The 20599-nt window shown below is 41.6% G+C and overlaps 2 protein-coding genes across 2 annotated transcripts in view; both read left to right on the forward strand.

Moving 5' to 3' along the window:
• tp53bp2a (tumor protein p53 binding protein, 2a) overlaps window positions 1-5872 on the forward strand; it is a 43470-nt gene extending 37598 nt beyond the window's left edge. The window contains exon 17 of the mRNA XM_056244912.1: window positions 5259-5872. Within this exon, the coding sequence (XP_056100887.1) occupies window positions 5259-5300 (42 nt within the window). The 3' untranslated portion in view covers window positions 5301-5872. The remainder of the gene's footprint in view (window positions 1-5258) is intronic.
• A 1069-nt stretch (window positions 5873-6941) lies between these two features.
• LOC130079597 (Kv channel-interacting protein 2) lies at window positions 6942-13985 on the forward strand. Its single transcript, XM_056244913.1, has 8 exons — window positions 6942-7200; window positions 8832-8956; window positions 9143-9212; window positions 10476-10546; window positions 10798-10905; window positions 11011-11115; window positions 13271-13333; window positions 13910-13985. Exons 1-8 carry the CDS (start codon window positions 7086-7088, stop codon window positions 13955-13957), a joined length of 705 nt encoding a protein of 234 aa, XP_056100888.1. The 5' UTR covers window positions 6942-7085; the 3' UTR covers window positions 13958-13985.
• The last annotated feature ends 6614 nt before the right edge of the window (window positions 13986-20599 follow it).

The raw sequence follows: 20599 nt of genomic DNA on the forward strand, positions 1-20599 counted from the left end.
TTGTTTGTATATATATATATATATATATATATATATATATATATATGTGTATATATATATATACTAATGAGCCTTTCATTCAGGGGTGTCACACAAGAAAGAATGCAAGGACAATATATATATAAATAAATAAATATTTATATACACACACACACACATATATATATATATATATATGTGTGTGTGTGTGTATATATAAATATGTATTTATTTATATATATATTGTCCTTGCATTCTTTCTTGTGTGACACCCCTGAATGAAAGGCTCATTAGTATGCAGACTGCTCAGGTGAGAACTGCCTAATTATTCATGAGGGGGTTGGGCAGATCCGCCCATCCGCATATTGCCTTTGCAAACAAAAAAAATGTTTTTCACAATTTAAAACAATCTATTGTTTTATGTGAATGATTATCCAGAATGATTTTCAGATCAATTTGAAGCAAATACTCTAGGCGACAAAATACACTAGTCAAAAGTCTTGTGGACAGATATTTAGTATGTTATTTGTGGCCTTATATTAGAAACTTTATTTTTTAGTTTTTTCAATAACCACGCATAAACAATATTCTCTCAAAAATACAAACTGGTACATACATGTTGCTCACATATTATGGTAGCCCTGTGTGTGCTATATAGAGTGTAATTTCACCTGTGCCATTAATATGTTTATAAGCAACTGAAAAAAGCACAAATGTCAGAGCATGCCAAAACATCTCAAGGGGGGGGGGACAATAGTTCTCTTTCAAGCGTACGTTTCAGTGTCTCACTATGGGATACGCCCCTTCCTCGTATTCCTCAGAAGCCCTATTACATCACGCCAGCCCCGGTAGGCTGGCAGACATGACGTAATGTCTGGGAGTGGCTTCCCCCTTCCTCAGTATAAGAGGAGCAACACAACGTCATTACGCCATTCAAAAACCTCTTTTCGCTTTACACAGCAAGGAGGGTGATGTGGTGAGACACCTCACTTAATGCTATCAGAGAACCGGGGTTACACAAGTAACCTATTGTTCTCTTTCAAGCATACGTTTCGGTGTCTCACTATGGGATATCCTTACTCCCGTATTGCCAGATAGCCTGCCTCAAAGTCTCCTGCCAACCACACCACCGCCTCCAGGGCTGGACTACTACGCTCATTACTGCATGTGTTAAAGTTTGAGCTGTAACATCCAGCTTATAAAACCTTGCAAATGTACGCGGCGAGGACCAACTCGCCGCTCCGCAAATATCCTGTATCGTGGCTCTTTTAAAGAGAGCCCACGAAGTTGACATCCCCCTTGTTGAGTGTGCATGTAAACCAGCTAGGGGCGCATGACTCTTACTGGAATATGCCAGGGAAATCGCCACCACTATCCAGTGCGACAAATGCTGCTTAGTAATCGCCTTCCCTGTACGTGGTTTCGCCCAAGTTACGAACAGCTGATCACTCTCCCTGAACCCTTTGGTTCTTTCCGTGTAAATGGGTAATGCACACACTGGGAACAACGCATTTAACTTTTGCTGTTCTGATTAAGCAAAAGGGCGTGGATAGAAAGCTCTTAGCTCAAAAGGAATGATAGAATTAACTATTTTAGGCATAAATGCAGGGTTAGGTTTCAGAGCTACCCCTGCATCCCCGGACATGAACTGCATACATGCTGAATACACCGAAGGTGCGTGAATCTCACTTACACGCCTCGCCGAAGCCAGGGCTAACAAAACCCCGTCAAACTGCCTTCTTCCTCCTCGCTCCCTGAAGATGAGGATGAGGAGTTCTGAGCTGCTGCGGTGGGATAGGTCTTCCAAGGCCAGGCGGTTCTCTGTTCGGGTACTCGACCGCTGCATTCACGTTCAGTCTTGCAATGTGAAAGTTAGGGGGTGGGCCGGCCGTAGCTTGTGCGGAGTGGCTGAGGTGGTGAAGTCTGTCTTTCTCTGCATATAGAGTTGCAAGGCCTCCTCATCCCTCTTTTTCTCTTTGCATCTCTTTTGCATCAGTGTCAGAGCTGAGCCAAAAATGCCCTCTGCAACGACCGGTTCTTCCAAGATGGCTTATTTTTCTCTGTCAGACAGATTATCCAGATTAAGCCATCGTCCTCTCTCTTTGATAACCATGGCTTTCCCCGCGGCTTGAACCGCGCATCTCTGCAGACGCAGAGAGAGATCCGTAACAACACAGATCTCTTCCCAGTGTGTCTGACCTGGCACGGTAGACGCTTCGTCCTGCAGCTCAGATTGGTATGCGGTCAGCAGAGAGATCGCGTTCATATCCCGGACAGAGAGAGAGCGACTGCTTCATAAGTGCGTTCTGTAATGCTCGACTGGAATCGGTCCGCTTTAGATGACAACGTCGGATTTGCAGCCGCCGCCGTGCGCTTTGGGTGCAAGTGCGCGGCAACTAATGGCTCTGTGGGGGGCATTCGGAGAAGGCCTTCTCCATCCCCTCCACATCGAGAGCGGATCCTCCCTGCACGGGCATCTTGCCGGTAAACGGCTTGTCCTTCCACGTAACCGCGACCTCCTCCAGGAGCTTTGGAAAACTCGGCAGCCTCTTACCCTCATAGTGAGGCTTTGCAGTCTCTGCTACCACGGTCGGCCACGGAATATTTAGTTTCTCTGCCGCGTATTTGCACAAATCTTGCAGATCAACACTGAGAAGAGGGGAGGATGGTGCCCCGCCCGCCTCTCCCGTGGATCCCGCCGCAGCGAGGAGTTGTGCCGGGTGCGCAGGGGGGAGGAATGGGGAGTCCTCGAAGTCTTCCTCTTCATCAGAGAGAAGAAAGTCCGATTGCCCCTCTTCCTCGAAATCAAACGCGCCCTCTTCCTCGTCCATGCTGAGCAGACTGGGCAGAGGCATGCACACATCGAGCTGCTCACCCCAGGATAGGGATCCCGTGGTGGGCATCTCTACTGGAATGTGTACCTGCGGAGTGGCAGCTGGCGTGGGGCGAGGTGTCATGAGGGGATCCTGGCCCGACAGTGCTAGCCTGCGACGAAGGCTCTTCATGGTGAAGCGTGCGCAGTGTTCACATGAACTGGGATTCTTAATAGCCAATTGAGCATGTTTCAGCCTGAGACATGCAAAGCAGACCTGGTTTGTGTCATTGCATGAAATTTTGTTCCCGCATTAACCAAGTCGCACAGAATCTCCCTCACTAGCCGGGATAGTCTGCATTGCTGCATCCATCGGTGTGTCGAATTAGGGCTGAAACGATTCATCGAGTTACTCGATTACAAAAATTCCTCGAGGCAAAAACCCTGCCTTGAAGGCTCGTTAAATTCCTGTGACGCGCACTATACGCGCAGGGATCTATAGCGCGTGATGCATTTTGAATTAAGTTGGCGCGATGGTGTCCATAAACGGCAGAGAATGTCTAAAGTTTGGGATCATTACATATTTAAAAGGAAGAGAACAAGGTGCAATGTGTCTACTGCAAAGTAGACCTGGCATACCACAACAGTACGACTTCAATGAATCAGCATTCTGAACCGAAAACATCCACTCCGTGCTGTCTCACCAAGCGTCGCTGAAACAAGTTAAACTAATGGTGTTCACACCGAACGCGGATAGAGCGTCAAATACGCGTTTATCGCGTCTAGTTAGACGCTTGAACATTCGCTCGAGTTCAAATTTTTCAACTTGCACGGAACACGTTCGCGGCAAACGCGTAGCCCAATTCGCTTGAGTCGCGACGCCCGGCGCCAATGATGCGTCTATTCGCGTCTTTGCATTGACTTTGTATGTAATCTACTCGCGTTCGGTGTGAACACACCATAAGCCTATGATACATTGATGTTCGCTGATTTTAATCCCATACTGTATTTGTAGCGATGTCGTGATGCGGTTTGACTAGATATGATGTTTAGCTTTGATGTTTTTAAGTAGTAAACGTATTCACGATCAATTGCAAGAGAGTAAAAGAACCCCTTCACACAGACACACACACACACACACACACACACACACACACACACGCATGCATGCACCCTCGTCTCTCTCACGCGCCAGTCAGATCAATTGCGGCAATGCATCACATATGCTTAAACTTTTATGTAGCCACGCAACAATAATTTCAGCATGCATTCACTGTATACACCGCGACGTGATGGAGGAACAAATATTGTATTGCAATCTTAGACCTTGTTTGTATGTCACGTCTTCCAAATAGTTACAGACAACAACAAAAAATAAAATTCCCCAGCCGGCTTCTCCAAATCCACTCGTACTTTTGGGGAAGACATTTTAATCGGCTACCAAAGTAATTGAGCATAGAACATTGTTGGCACTTATACTAAATGGGTAACAATTGCAATAAATAGGCTTAGTTTTGGAGGCAAATGTTGGAGTTGGAATAAATAACAGGTTTTTTCTGGGTTTTTTTTTTTATAAATAAAAGCCAAATGCTTGATCATTTTACAGCCACATCATTTTCGTTATGCATTATGTGTTTTGGTTGTTTAAAAACACAAAAAATGTTTTATCCGATTAATCGATCAAGTGCTAGATTAATCGATTACAAAAAGAATCGATAGCTGCAGCCCTATGTCGAATAATCCTTGCAATTGGCTGGAGTGCGAATCGAAGGAGCCAGGCAAAATCGTCCAGAAGTTCGTTGCTAGGTTTGTAGGCTTCTGGTGTGAAGCGAGAAGAGGTTTTTGAATGTCGTAATGACGTTGTGTTGCTGGGAAGCCACTCCCAGACATTACGTCATGTATGCCAATCCAACTGGGACTGGCGTGATGTAATAGGGCTTCTGAGGAATACGAGGAAGGGGCGTATCCCATAGTGAGACACCGAAACTTATGCTTGAAACAATCCAACCATCTCCATTGAGTTTGCATTGTGTGAAGCTGCCTCCTTGTCATTTCTGACTTATTACAAAAAACAAAACAATGTCTAAAAGCTGCTATGATGTAAATATTTTGACGAGTTGTCAATACAATATATAACAATACAATATATAGGGTATGATTTAACCCCATAATTCAGAATATCGACAATCAATATGAGCTGAATAATGAGTCTCTTTAGCACCTTTTTTTTTGAAGTTTACAACATTTAACAGTTATTTATCTGTTTATCACAGTGTTAAAGTCTGCAAAAATACAGAAAACGTTTAGCGCTGTGGTTTACTTCATTTACCTTTGGTGTCGCTTCATTAAAGCCTGTATTGCTAAATATGCATGCAGTATTTGTGAATCTATAATTGATATTTCTAACTGACATGCTAAAGCCAAAGAGGACTGTGTGTTATAATCGTTTTCTCTTCTCCCTCAACAGTTGTATCCCAGAATCAAACCTCGGCACAGGAGTCTGGCGTAAATGAGCGAAGACTTCATCATCATCATCATCATCATCATCATCATCTGCGCTAGTGAACCTCTTCATCACGCTTTTACTTCAGTCCTGTTGGATGTTACTGTGATACTCATTCTTTCTGTCTCTTTGCACAATATGATTGAATAGAATTAGCTGATTAGAATGAACTTTATATTTGTATATCAAGACGTTTTCCACTAAAATGTATTTTCACAGGTTATTGTGGCCTGTATTTTGTATTCCGCGCTTTATTGAAGGATTTTTGGAGACAAGCCGATCTTGGACAATATTTTGATGTTTTTCTCATATGCACAATGTTTAACAACTGAAATGTAAATGTATTTGTTGAACTATGCTGGAAAAGTGGAGTTATTACTGTGAATTTCTGCCTAGATTATGAAAGTTCATTGAGACTGGAGATGAACGTAATATTGTGACAGATTTTATTATGCATTCCTTTCTTCTGTTCAGCAAACAAACCGTTTTTTTTTTTACATCTTTAGACTCTGTTAATCGACAGACCAGCTGGAGGTGAAATTTAATGTGATCAAAGAATAAAAAGCCACTGAACAGTTGTCATGAGTGAAGTGTGTAACTGTCTCCACATCGAGAGCTCAAACTCCTGAACACTAACTGTGTCTGATTATCAGTGTGTGATCTGTCATCAAGTGTGACTGCCATTTTGTGCAAAATAAAGAAATTTCAAAACAAATTTCCTGGTTAAACATTAAAGCACACTAGTGATAAACAGTGAAAATGTTTTTCATAATTTGCAAAATTGAAAATTATCCACAAATAACACTTTTCACTCAAAAACTGAGGTATGTAAGCTCAGATAAATAAGGCCTACGATTGATCAATTCCAAAAAGAAATATAAAAACGGTCCTAATTGAAAGAAAACAACTTGACTAAAAGACTTTATCCAATATTTGGTGATGATGTAGCATAATGAGAGATTTATAAGCGGTTTTGTGTAGGCCGGTCATTTTTGACTGAACATCACGAGTGTTACAATGTGGGGGAAAAACAAAGTATCAAAAAAACTATTGGGAACTTGCTAGACTCTGGGTGAGAAAAGTCAGTAAACTTTAGTCCAATACAATAACATTTACAAGAACAGGAAAACCCTCTCCGTGTCATTGTGACCCGAACACAACCTGAGGGTTAAACAACCATGAAATCAAACCTGGAGTGTTTGGCTTTTGTCTCGAGGAGGATAAGATACTGAGAAATGTGATGAATCCGTTCATGCAGTGGCATGCAGAATCATACATATATGATATACATATACATATATTATATGGCCACATCTGTGAGTCCTGAATGTACAGGTGTGAGTTCAGAACTCACTCCAGTGTGAATGTAATTGTATTAAGGACTCAAAAACAGACTGGCGACTGTATTCTGTAAAACACCGTTTTATCGATTTTTGATATTTTCCTTAGAAAATATACATACCACACTAAGAGTTATTTTGATGCATGCTGGGATGGCGGCTGGTTTTGAGTATTTCTCAGTGGAACTAGGCAATGTTTACACATTAGCATGAGGAAAAGAGCCGATAATAACTGCCTACAAGGCGACTGTGTTCTCCCGTCCTGTGTGACTGTGAAAACAGGCGTTTGAAAACAAGTGATGAATTACTTATGCAGGCTTTTGTTGCTCTATGAGCGATCATGAGGTGTAAAGAAAGAGCAGTGGAAAGCGGTTGGAGTGTGTGGGTGTGTTGTTGGAAGGGAGGTCGCTCACACACACACACACACACACACAGACAGGTTTAGGAAAGCATGGCACAGGGACACAGAGGCTTCGATCTTCTGCTGCCTGAGGAGAAAGGAGGAACACTGTATGTGTTGATGCTGCTCTCCATCTTCCCTCTCTACTGCTGGTTTCGTGGAGGAGGTGAGAGTCTGAAGTCTTTGTATATGCGTTTTTACTGTTTCTAAAGAGGACAGTGGAGTGGTCACAGGAGAGTAGGGGTGATGGGAACGGGACACAGATCTGCACTGAGCTCCAGCGCTGATATTAATCATATTTTAAGCATGTTTTTCTCCTATGTCAATGTTGTTCTTTTGTAAATAAATGCTAAGATGTCACATTATTGGCTTTAAAAAAGCACAACAGTTTAAAGTCTATGCTTGTTCTCTGTAGACTACAGGTCAAAAAACAATTATTAATGTTTTTGAAAGACTCACCAAAGTTCAAAAATACTGTAAAAACAGTGAAATATTATTCTAAAATCAGCTGTTTTCTATGTGAATATACAGTAAAGTGTAATTTATTCCTGTGATCAAAGCTGAATTTTCAGCATCATTACTCCAGTCTTCAGAGTCACATGATCCTTCAGAAATCAGTATATGATGATTTGCTGCTCAAGAAACACTTATGATTATTATCAGTGTTAGAATTATTGTGGAAACTGTGATACACTATCATACAAATGAAACAGGTTGTGTCTCATATAGGTTGTGTCTGCATGCATTGAGTGATTTCGATCAAACTTGAGCTGTATGTTCGGTCACATGGACTGTCTGATGTGACTATTGTAATTCACAGTCATAGCGCCACCAACTGGCAGCAGGAAGTGTGTCACAACAGGCCTTGAATTCGTCCTCTTTCACTTCAGACTTGGTCAGAATAATGTCAGAACACGGCTGATGTAAAACTGCCAAAGGATGTCTTAAATAGTGTTGACACGACTGTAGACACATGGCTACATTCACAAAACTTGTTATATAAATTGATTTCATCAAGCTTGACAATTTTCAAAATTACAGGCATTAGCTCCGACCAACAGGAAGTCGGCCAATTTGGAAATTTGAGACTATTTGTCTCTAATTGAGCAATTTGAGAGACTGTTTTTTATTATTTTTTTTTATATTCCTCCAAGGGGATTCATGCGATTCTCACTAAACTTGGTAAAGATAACCCCAAGACATTGAAGATGCAAAATTGCGAACAGATTTTTGATATCTTAAACAGTGCTGTCATGGCGATGGATTAAATTAATGACAAAAATGGGAAACTGGAAGAGTAACATATCTTCTGAGAACATTGTCTGATTTGGATCAAATTGGTGTTGTATGTTTGCTCATGAGGGCTGATCACATGGATGTTGCTGTTGTGGTTCACAGTCATAGCGCCACCAGCTGGCAGCAAGAAGCTTATTATGGAGTTATTATGCCATTATTTATATGTTATTTATATTAGTTATTATGTTTTATACATGAATTACTTTGCACCTAATATTGCATATTTTGAAAGTAAGACTGATTTATCACTAAAGCGCTAAGCACCATACTATAAGAATAAAATATTGTATATATATATATATATATATATATATATACTGTGTATATAGTAGTCAATATTTGAAGTGAATCAAAAAAGTCAAGAATGGGTATTGTTCAAAATTCATGTATAACTTTTATGAAAGTTTTGATCCACTTCAAATGTTGACTACTGTGTGTGTATATATATATATATATATATATATATATATATAATTTAATGAGAGGTTGTTTTTCTTACAGAGAGCAGAGAGGAAGAGATCGAAATTTCCTCTGTTTGCCATCGACCTGAAGGTCTGGAAGTGCTACAGGAAGAGACCAGATTCAGCAAGACAGAGCTGCAGTTCCTCTACAGGGCCTTCAAAAATGTGAGTGTTTCTCTACTTAAATAATTTAAGGTGGAAAGCCAGTGCATCAGCTGAGAATATTACCATCATATGGAACAAATAATTGTTACTATTTGGTCTACGTTTCGATTTTATTCTTAATTCACTGTATATTGTATTATGTTGGAGGTTTTCAGTGTTTATGTTGGGAACTGTTGTGTGTTTCAGGAATGTCCCAGTGGAGTGGTGAACGAGGACATCTTTAAACTTATTTACTCTCAGTTCTTCCCACAGGGAGGTGAGACAGCATTGCTCCAATATACCTTCTGATTATATCTCTATATATTAATATTTTTGTTAATAATATAATATTAATCTTTTTTATTTCAATGAATTATCAATTAATGCCAATATTTATAACAATCAATTAATGTCACAGTCCAGGCCAGGAAGGAGCAGAGGATCACAATTGCAGCAGATTTACTTTTAATTTATAAAACAAAGGCTTTTCAGCAGGCGAGAATCAACATAACAGCTTTGCTAAAGTAAAGACCATACCAGACAGTGAGGAGAACTAAACCGAGGGCTGAAAACTAAACACAAGTGCTGCGTGCACATCATGCTGTCATTACCGTAATTTCGAGATGACCACACGTGACGTTTTACTTGGAACTTTTCACGTCCTTGAACTGGAAACTATGCGTTTCAGTGAACACGATCACTGTCAACGGGCAACTGAATCTGGTGATACAGCGGTCACATGGTACAAGTAGGAGCTCTCAGAAAATTCCCAGTTTACAAGCTGCAATTATGAGTTCTATAAGGATGTAAATGCTTTTTACAAGTTAAAATATCATAATAATGATAATTAAGTCATGGTGTAAACTTACCTAAGAAACAGGTGCGCAAAGCAATCAGTAACCATAGCAACAAACAATGGCATAATCAGTAACACTGGATTCAGAACATAAACCTGATCATCTACCTGAAGGTCTAGACTCCTTGGCTCTAATTTTTAGGGCTCCAAGCTCCGACGTCACTGAAACACAATTGTTTTTGCTTTAACTTTTATTGTTGTTTTACTTCCCTAAAAATGTCTTTGGAGTAAAAAACGTAAATCACAAAGATCTCATACTAATCATGTGAAAACAATAAATAAGTATATCTTCACAAAAATATGGGCTAGAATCAAAATTATTTCGCTAAGTCATTGAATGAGGTCCAACACAATGCATATCTCTGATTCCAATTCAATCTATAAAAAAATCCTTCTCCTCCTAAGCCATTTGTCCTGTTCATATTACATGTATGGCCAGGGAATATGCATGTGATGTATTTAGCATGTATCATTGTGTGTCAACTTGTGTGTAACTATAATTTTTTTTTCAACCTTGCCAGTTTTGGTTGTTTCCTTCCTTTTTCCAAACTGCAAGGACCCAAATGATAGTCTTTTAATAGTAGGCAGAGTATTTATTTCAAATTCTCTCTCTCTCTCTCTCTCTCTCTCTCTCTCTCTCTCTCTCTCTCTCTCTCTCTCTCTCTCTCTCTCTCTCTCTCTCAGATTCAACCAATTATGCACATTTCCTATTCGAGGCATTTGATACTAACAAGAATGGCTGTTTGAGTTTTCAGGTAAGCTGTAGCCTTTCGTTTGAGGTACTGGCATGATTTGAGAGCCAGGTTTTCTTTCTAGACCAGTGGTTTTCAGTCCTGGTCCTGTTTGTCTTCACACTTGATTCAGATCATCAGCTGGTAGAAAACTCTCCATGAACTCAACTAAGAGAGACAGAGAACATTTGAAGAACCTACAACACTCTCTAGTAAAGATTTATTTATTCAGCAGATTTATTTTTCTTCTTCTGTTGTTATTGTTCATTTTACAGGAGTTTGTTGCTGGACTGTCACTCATCCTTAGAGGCTCAATGTATGACCGGCTAAATTGGGCATTTAATTTCTATGACAATGATAAAGATGGATTCATCACAAAAGAGGTTTGTTGATGGGGTCCTCAGCATTCACATGAATGTATATTGCATCGGTGCGTATAGAAAGACCAGTGTAAAAATATCTGTGTGTATGTGGTTTCTGTCTCTCAGGAGATGACAAAAATCATGAAGTCGATTTATGATATGATGGGGAAGTACGTGTATCCATCCATGCATGATGATATTCCCAGAGAACATGTGGAACACTTCTTTCAGGTGAACTCAAACACACAGGAAGTTAATTTCAATTCTTTCAATTGGAATCAAGAAGGCGTGTTCTCACGCCTCAATAACAGAGTCTAACAGAGGAGGGCAGGAGGGGGCTTAGGTGGAGGACACAGAGCAGGAACAATAAATTAGGACAGGCAGGGCTAAGTTGGAGAAGAATGTGGAAGGAGCCAGGGCGGAATATCCAGCAGGAGCACCAGGATGCAGACCCACAGTGGAGTCAAAGGGTGGAGCCATGGTGGAGGCTTAGCAGCTGAAACCAGGGGGACGACTGACTGCAGGGTGCCTGAGGACTGAGATAACGGCGGAGCGAATGAGGACCAATGCGGAGCTGAAGGGAAGGAGTAGCCCGCCAGATCCTAAGGGGTAGAGGGACATGAAGTCCATGGCGCAGGTAGAGCGACAACTGACCAAAGCGAAGTCAGAGGGACGAGGAAGGCCTGTGCAGTTGTAGGGATGATGGTCCTGGGTGGAGCCAAGGTGGAGCCGACTGGTCAACAGGCCGAGGTGGAGTGACGAGAACTAGTGGGTCAACACTCCAGGGCTGGACTGGCAAACACTGGCGAGCCCAGGGCACATCCAGGCGGGGAGGCAGAGCCAGCATGGATGTAGCAGAAGGGCTGAGGGGAGACAGTGTAGGCAGGGCTGAAGGACTGGGCAGTGCGAACAACTCTCTAAGTAGACATAGGACAGAAAAATCTCTAAGGGAACAACACTCTTGGCCGACACAGAACAGGCAGACCTCTTAGTAATGTCCCTCTTAGCGAACATGGAACAGGCAGACATTTCTCAGTAGGCTGACTTGACACAGACAGAGGAGGTGGAAGTGGGAGGCAGGGACTCAGGAACACAGACTCCAGTAACTCGGTGCTGAAACAGGTTCAGTGCAGGGTGACAAGACAGGCAGGATACACTCACTCTCAGTCAATCGGTAAAATCAGTAAATCTTCCTCTGCCACAGTAGAGGGGGTAGGGCTCCACTTCATCCCCTCAAACTCCACCAAGATTCCCTCTGGGACTGGCGATGTGGCCAGCTCACACACCTGGTCAGACATTTCTTCGGGCTCTGGCTCTAGGATGATCCTTGGCACAGTCTCTTTCCTCACTGGCACTGATATCGTGGTGGGCTCTGGCTCCACGTCTGCGGTGGGCTCAGATTCGTCCATCGCTAGTTGCTGTTTTCCTCCTCACTCTCTCAGATGGTGAACCATTGTGGAAGAGTACCCACACCACGTACTCCTTAAAAGTTCCTAGAGAATCGACTCCTGGCGACCGCACTCTCGTCTCAGCGTTCAAGCTTGTCCAGAAAAGCACACACAGACAGGCGTCATCATAGTGGAAAAGGTGGTGGAGATCCAAAAAAGCCAGTGTGTGCCTTTCCAGTGTGTTCAGTTCTTCTGTCACCGTCCGGTTGAAATAAAAGACGAGGAAATGATCGAAGCACAGGAGTATAAAGTTTTAATCAAACAATAAAAAATAAACAAACACTCAGGGCACAAGAATAGAACAAACAGGGTAGGCTATACCGCAACGAGAACTGACAAAGAACTGAAAGAAACACAGGGCTTAAATACACAACTCAATGAAATGAACCACATGTGTAACTGAATCAGTAACCAAGGCAACAAACATGGTTATTAACACAGGGTGGAAAACTGAAGCAAAGGAAACATGCAAAACACAGGAAAGCTGAACATAACCCTGACATATAAATAGAACCATCAGATTTCTTTACTCAATTTTAAAGAAAACTTTATGCCAAAAAGTTATTTTAAAGGTGAAATGTCTTAAATTATTGCATAATACTTTCATGTTTAAGGGATTGTTTTAATTCTTTCTAGTGATAAAGTATGTTTACGAGCTGTTTAATTAATAAAATGTATTCAAAATAAAAAAGTGACTTAAAACAAAGTTATTTGAAACTAAATCCCCAAAATGATCCCATGATGGGAACCGCTAAAAGGTTCTAATTATGAACCTCGTGACAGAACCCTTTAAGCTTCTATGTAGAACCTTTTAAAGAGTAGTGAATAAAGCAATTGTAAGATGATGACTTTGACGAACTGCTTTTGCGCTAAATGCATGACTGGAAATGTAAGACTTCAAGGCTCGAAGTCATCCTGAACTTGATCATTTTTTCCAGAAAATGGACAGAAACCGTGATGGAGTGGTCACCATTGAGGAGTTCATGGAGTCATGTCAAAAGGTTCATCTCTATCACTCATTACTGTTATCCGAATGCAAAACAAACAAATTCAGACATAAAATACTTAAAGGCAGAAAGCAGGTTTAACTTACTGTGACATTAATCGTGAGTTCATTAAACAGCATCCATTGTATAACCAGTATAACTGTATACTGTGGCAAGCCTATGCATCACACTTTGTTTGTAAATTGCATTTTTTTTAAATAAATTAAATGTATGCAGAAAACTAAGACGACACTGAACCATAAACTAAGGAAACTTTGGGCCTTAATACACACAAAGTAATAAACGTAACTAAGAACAGGTGTAATACTAATGAGTAACTATGGAAACTTAATAGCAAACAGAACTAACTACTCTACCAAAAACAAAAAAGAACGAGACCATTAGAGTTATGTGTTGTTGATTACTAACATACCCTGAAAGTTCCCACAGTTTTGGGTTTCTGAAAATTTAGGTATACAGCTTACACCGGGATAACTTACCCAGTTTAGTTGTTAAATCTGCTTTCAGTAATATTCCACAGGAAAATGTGACTCTTGCCAATTACTCTTCTTTCTTTTCTGTTTATTTAAGGATGAGAATATCATGCGGTCAATGCGTCTGTTTGACAGCGTCTTTTAGGTGTTTCTGCCCGGCTGTGGATTTCAGAACCACATTCTTCTCTCTCCATCAAGAAGTTATACATTTCCCATATAGGCCTATATATATTTATTTTCTTAGAGACACAAGATTTTGACTCCCTAGAGAAACCTTATTTGTGTGACCATCTTCCCTGAAGACAGAGACACTAAAAAATGTAAAGAGCAGCGATATATAATGCTACTTATATTGAAATATTGAAAGTTATTGTCGTTCATAAACATTCACAAGTGTCCAATGTATCATCACCTTAATGATTTAAGACAGATGGAGGAGTGTCCAAACCTGTAAAATGGCTCTGTTATGTACAGTACAAACAAAAGAATGAATGGTGAATTTCATCACATGTTCATGTGTTCATTCTGTATTATGCATTGCTATAATATTTATGTGCAGTTTGCTGTTTTTATCAGAGAGGGTGTGAACTTTGGGGAAACACACACCTGAGCTCATTTTAGCTTCTTATAAAAACATCAGTGTGCAAATATATGTTTTGGTTTTATCAATATGGTTTATTGATTTTTTTTATTTTATTTCATAGTTCCAAATGCCAGAGACGGTTAAAGTGAAAAAGGGTAATGCACCCGTGTATGATACGAGAATACTCAAGTGAGTAGTATAGAGCTCATTGGTTAACCATGGTTCTGATCATCTTCTTACTGTGTTTAGCTGTATTTGCCGTGTTTGAGTCTAAGAACGCAGAACACATTGGTTTCCAGAGTGTTTGGTCGCTGACTGATTATAGGTGACAAGCTTGTTTGCTAAACATCCCCATTGAGTGCTGTTTACCCCATTGGCTGACCAGGGGTCTCAGTTTATTATTAAGGCAAGGCAAGGCAAGGCAAGGCAAGTTTATTTATAAAGCACATTTCATACACTATGGCACAGAAAGGAATTAAAATATTCACATAATAATCACATAAAAGCAAGGACAATTAAAACAGTTATAAAAGGAATTAAAAAAGATATATGATAGAGTTATAAAATGAATTAAAAGAGTAAAAAGATGATACATAGATAAACTTCTCATCTGGCAAAACACCGGTGTATCATATTTTCCACAGCTGCTTGTTTTATTGTAAGATTTTCCCATGTGTGTGGTTTTCTTACAGCGCGCCTTAGAAATCTATTGGATGTCTCCAATAGAACCGATTTCCCCCCCCAAAAAAAGCGGACAGGAGGACCTCTAGGACTGACTCATGGGGTAACCGTGGGTCCACTGCCCCATCAGTCCGCACCCCAAAGATTTGTTCGGAAGCTCTGGGTATGGAATCGATCCAGTCCGCACCCCACACAACCTCAAGTTTGATCACGTCAAACTCACTACTCCACCGCAGACCCAGGCCATCAGCATGGTTTCATCTCTCTTACCCAATTCTCAGTGCCATTTGAGTTCAGTTTAGAATCAAAAGGAGGATGCAAAATAAAATACAGTGTAATCATTCGGACGCACAGCTGTACATTACTCATTCAGTAAATGCATAGCTAAACAGATGTGTTTTGAGTCTGGATTTGATTGTAACTACTGTAGGAGCACATCTGATCTCTTCTGGAAGGTGATTCCAGCTGCTGAGTGATCTGTGATCTGAGTGATCAATTTCTGAGTGATCTGTGATCTGATTCAGTGAGCATATCTGCAATATATTGAGGTCCTAGCCCATTGAGTGATTTATATACTAGTAATAATACTATCAATCAAATCAATCCTAAATGTAACTGGGAGCCAGTGTAAAGACCTGAGGACTGGTGTGATGTGTTCATATGTTCTGGTTCTGCTCGGCATTCTGTGCACTCGCCATAAGTGCACTTGCACCGTGCGCTTTAGACCATGAGCTTAGATCGTTAAAATAGGGCCCTTTATCTCCACTGGGAGTCTCAGCAGTCCCATAGTGATGAGCGCTCGGAACTCCATATTGCTGAGCCAGTAGTTCAGTAGTTTTTCATTACAAGATACACTGAAAATGGCACTAGCCAGATTGAATTTGGACCCACCTTTCCCAGTTCTGGATCCTTAAAACCTTCTGCGCCGTCCAGTTTTTCGGGTTAGAGGATTTCTTGATGCCGGTTTGCCCCGTATGTTCAGCCCAAGCAGCTAGACCGGACCGGGTGGCATGTACGTTGTGGGAATGGCCGATGCACAGGAGATGGGTCTTGGAAACATGCCTCCACTGCATGTGTCCAACACCCTTCATGTCACATGCTCATTTATTTATTTTGAATCACTAATCATAAATGAATCATTGAATGAATTAATCACTAACTGCTCTTGACTGAATAACTTTAGCAGCTATAATAAGAATCAACCTTTAATTCAAACAGTCAAGCAGTGTTCTGTTTTACATTTTATTATTCAATTTCTGTATAGGGCAGAATGCACACATAATGCACACATAAGTTATGATTGATTATTAATATTTCCCCTTTGAGCTAACTCGTTACAGCCTACATCAAGGTTATCGACCACTCGAGGACCATATCCAGGACTTCTTGAACATTGCCAATTTCTCTAACCTCCCAGACTATGCTCTAATAGATTTTTTCTGTTATGGACTCAATGAATATTATCAATCAACTCTCTTCCGTGATGGTCCCCGAGGGCCACTTATCAGTTTCCAGGTTATGCCCTTAATTTGGCTCCTACTTCACTGTTGGGGAGGTTGAGGAAGACTCTTCCTCTAAACTTTCTTTTGGGGTGGGAACTATGCAGCAAGCTCCGATGGCCACCAAACTTGGCCCATCACAGTCACCAGCATGCCCAGTTCTGATGATTGCTAGTCCTGTGTTTTATGTACCTCCCTGTCCTTTTGGTTCCCTCACCAGAGCCTGAGCTTCTTTACATCATGCCTGCTGAGCCTGAGCTTCTTCACATCATGCCTGCTGAGCCTGAGCTTCTTCACGTCATGCCCACCGAGCCTGAGCTTCTTCACATCATAGAAGATACAGCACTCATCATAGTCGCCACGGCTATTTTGAGTGTGTGGGCAGCACACACATCGGCTCGCCTGTGTCTCCGGACAAGATGGCAGCCTCTACGCCTGTGTCTTCGGACAAGATGGCCCACTCTACACCTGTGTCTTCGGAAAAGATGGCCGGCTCTACGCCTGTGTCTATGTCGGTGTCTTCAGACAAGATGGCCGCCTCTGCCCCTGAACCGTCAAATCCGCCCTGGCCCCCTGAAGCGTCGAATCCGCCCTGGCCCCCAGAACTGCCGGATCCGCCCTGGATGCCTACTCAGCCTGCTCCGCTCTGGACTCATGCTCCGCCCTGGCCACCGGCCCGGCCTGCTCCGCCCCGGAGGCCTGCTCCGCCCCAGCCGCCTGCTCAGCCTGCTCCGCCCGCTCAGCCTGCTCCGCTCCAGCCGCCTGCTCCGCCTCAATCTTCAGGCACTCTTCCGCTCCACGGGCCTGGCTCTCCACCCAACCCCCATCCCCCCTCCCACGGTCCGCCTCCGCTCCACCTCCCTTCTGTAAGCAGCTCCTTTGAGGGGTGCTATGTAACGGTCACCAGAGAGCCTTGAGAACCACCAGAGGGCACTCCACATCAGACTACTGTCATTCCCTCACAAACTACATTTCCCATAAGTCACTGCACGGACTCATCATCCCTGATTGCATCCACCTGTGTCTTATTACCTTGTTAGTCTCAGTCTATTTAAACCATGTACACTCATTCATTCTCTGCGAAGTCTTGTATGCTGTCTCACTGCATTTTTGAGCGTGTTTGAATCCTGTTTCTCCCATGTCCTGGTTCTTTCTGCCTGTTCCCTCAGATTTCTCTCTTTGCCTCAGCCCTGATCTGTTATTGTTTGGATTGTTTCTTTGTGTATGACCCTTGCCTGTTATCTGGATTACGTCTTTGGATTACCCGGTTTAATAAATACTGCATTTGGATCCTCAAACTTTGTGTCTCGGAGCAGCTCGTGACACTAGCAGATCTTTCAAAATTTTGCGTGCTTCGCCTGACAGACAGCGTCTTGTCTTTAGTGTAGAAAAAGATATAGAAAACAGGTGTAATTATTGTCATGAGTTTGGACACTGGAAAAATGAGTGTCCATCGTTGAAATCAAAGAAATCTTCAGTGAAATCTGTTGGTCTGGCTGCGTCTGCTTCGGAAGTGAATAATGTGCAGAAGAGTTGCACGTTTTCATGTGCTCGTCAACATTTTCTCCATTTGTTACAGATGGTTTTGTCAGATAGGTAAATTCTACGGAAGATGTACCAGTCAAAATTCTCTGGGACACCGGATCATCAGAAACTTTTGTTCTAGAGTCTATTTTATCTTTTTCAAATGACTCTTACACTGTAAACAATGTGTGGATTAGGGGTATCGGTTTGAATGTGATATCTGTTCCCCTACATAAATTTGTTTTGCATTCTGACTTAATCTAGGGAGAAGTGCAGGTTGTTGTACGTTCCTGTTTGCCTATGGAAAGAGTACAGGTAATCTTGGCTGGTGAACAAGTCTTGCGTAATGTTTCGCCGAATTTGGTGGTTACATCATCTGTGTCGACTTTTGATGCGAATGATGAAATTCTTACCTGTTCCTTGAATGTGTTTCCGCCAAGCGTGATAACACGGTATATGAGTAAAATACAACCTGACATTAACTCTGAAACTAAAAAGATGGTGAGTGCAATTCTAGAAATTCCTTCCATTTTGTCTGTCACGTGATGATTTGATTAAAGAACAAAAAGCTGATATAACTCTTATTGAATTGTTTAACCAAGTTGTCCCTTATGATAGTCGTCAATCTTCCTACTGGATATTATCTAGAGGAAGATGTATTGGTTCAAAAGTGGGTGCCGCATGGAGAATTTGTAATTGGTGATCCTGTGCTACAAATTGTAGTACCTCAGTCTCTCCGTCAACTTGTCTTACAAACGGCACATGACACATATGGAGATTTTGGAGTGAAGAAGAAGTTGCTTTTGAAACGTTTCTTTTGACCATAATTGAAGCGTGATATATCTAGGTATATTAAATCGTGTCAAACATGTCAGCTTACTGGAAAGCCAAACCAGTCTATTAAACCTGCCCTTCTATATCCAATTCCTGCTGTTAGCCAACCATTTGAGCATCTTATTTTGGACTGTGTTGGGCCATTACCCCGCTCAAAAGCTGGAAATGAATATTTGCTTACTGTTATGTGCCAAGTGACCAGATATCCAGCCGTGTACCCATTGTGGTCTCTAACTGCAAAGATAGTTGGAAAAGCACGGACTCATTTTTTCTCAGTGTTCGTTCAGTCAGATCAGGGAAGTAATTCCAACTTGTTTGGTCAAGTCTTGAAACAGCTTCATATTCAACATAATCTTTCCAGTGCTTATCATGCCCAAAATCAGGGAGTACTGGAAAGATTTTACCAAACATTAAAGTCCTTACTGAGATCGTACTGTGCTGATGAATAAAGATTGGGAAGCTGGGTTACCTTGGTTAATGATGTCAGCTCGAGAAGCTGCTCAGGAGAGTACCGGATTTATTCTGAACGAACCTGTTTTTGGTCCATTATCTATTTTGTCTGCAGATTGGAAAACAATTTATCCACCTAAAAATATTTTATCATATGTGAGTGATTTTTGTAGACAAATTTTTGAAGCGTGTCAATTGGCAAAAGCTTCTTTGAGTAAAGTGCAAGACCGAATAAAACAACTCTTTGATCGTCGTACAGAATTGCGTTCATTTCAATCGGGTGATCAGGTTCTTGTTTTGTTGCCTATTGTTGGATCACCATTTCAGGCCAAGTTTGTAGGTCCATACTGTTAATCTCGTCAAATTTCGGATCTTTTCTAACTATTTAATCAGTACGCCAGATCGGAAAAAGAAGACCAGAGTGTGTCATGTAAACTTGTTAAAGCCTTTTATGGTTCTGAAGATTTTGTTGTGACACTAAAATGAATTAAGATAAAGTTGATATGCCTGAGTCTTGTGTTGGACCTGTTCTGTTTGCAGGTTTTGTTGCCTGTGATGATGATGCTGAATTGTCAACCACTTCAATTCTGATAAGTGGGGACCAGGATGAGATTGATCCTGGAGATTCTATTCTTCTGGGTCGTTTACACGATTCGGAAGTGAAGAGCTCTTTGCACAATCAATTTAGTCATTTAACGGAGGTGCAGCGTACTGATTTGACTAATTAGATTTTTGAATATGTTACACTGTTTCCCAATATTCCGTCTCGTACAAATCTGATTCAGCACGACATTGATGTGGGAGATTCGGCTTCTTGAACTATCACCGCATTACAGGGATAGTTCAGGCCATACTTCTGAATGAAGGAACAAAAGGTGGGTATCGTTCACTTGATGAGGTCTCCCAGCCACACCCACTGGCCGGCCATAGCAGGAAGAACAGGAGATTTTTTTCCACGGGGGGGTTGCCTGCCAGCGGTACACTTCGGGTTTAAGGGGTTAAACAAGTCTTGGTGCGTCCTTCGAAGGCTGCGTCGGCCGCTCACTTCGAAGGACACAGCCTTCAAATATTCAGGCCCTGAAATTGGAAACAGCTTTTAAGAACAAATCAAAACAGTCCAAAAAAAAAAATCCCAGGAGTCCAAGTGGCAAGATTCAACTCGGACCGCAACCCTCCACCATTTTAATCAACTCTCCAACTCCTTCCAGCTACTTTG

This window comes from Rhinichthys klamathensis, unplaced genomic scaffold, assembly GCF_029890125.1.
Source record: "Rhinichthys klamathensis goyatoka isolate OS25496 unplaced genomic scaffold, OSU_Roscu_1.1 h1tg001149l_1, whole genome shotgun sequence".
NCBI classification, from domain to species: Eukaryota; Metazoa; Chordata; class Actinopteri; order Cypriniformes; family Leuciscidae; genus Rhinichthys; species Rhinichthys klamathensis.

What these genes read in the sequence shown, in the direction of transcription:
- LOC130079597 (XM_056244913.1), top strand. Translation starts at nt 7,086, where the DNA reads ATGGCACAGGGACACAGAGGCTTCGATCTTCTGCTGCCTGAGGAGAAA. An exon ending in ATGGATTCATCACAAAAGAG is followed by an intron (nt 10,906 to 11,010) that starts GTTTGTTGATGG and finishes TCTGTCTCTCAG; the next exon opens with GAGATGACAAAAATCATGAA. An exon ending in TCATGGAGTCATGTCAAAAG is followed by an intron (nt 13,334 to 13,909) that starts GTTCATCTCTAT and finishes TGTTTATTTAAG; the next exon opens with GATGAGAATATCATGCGGTC.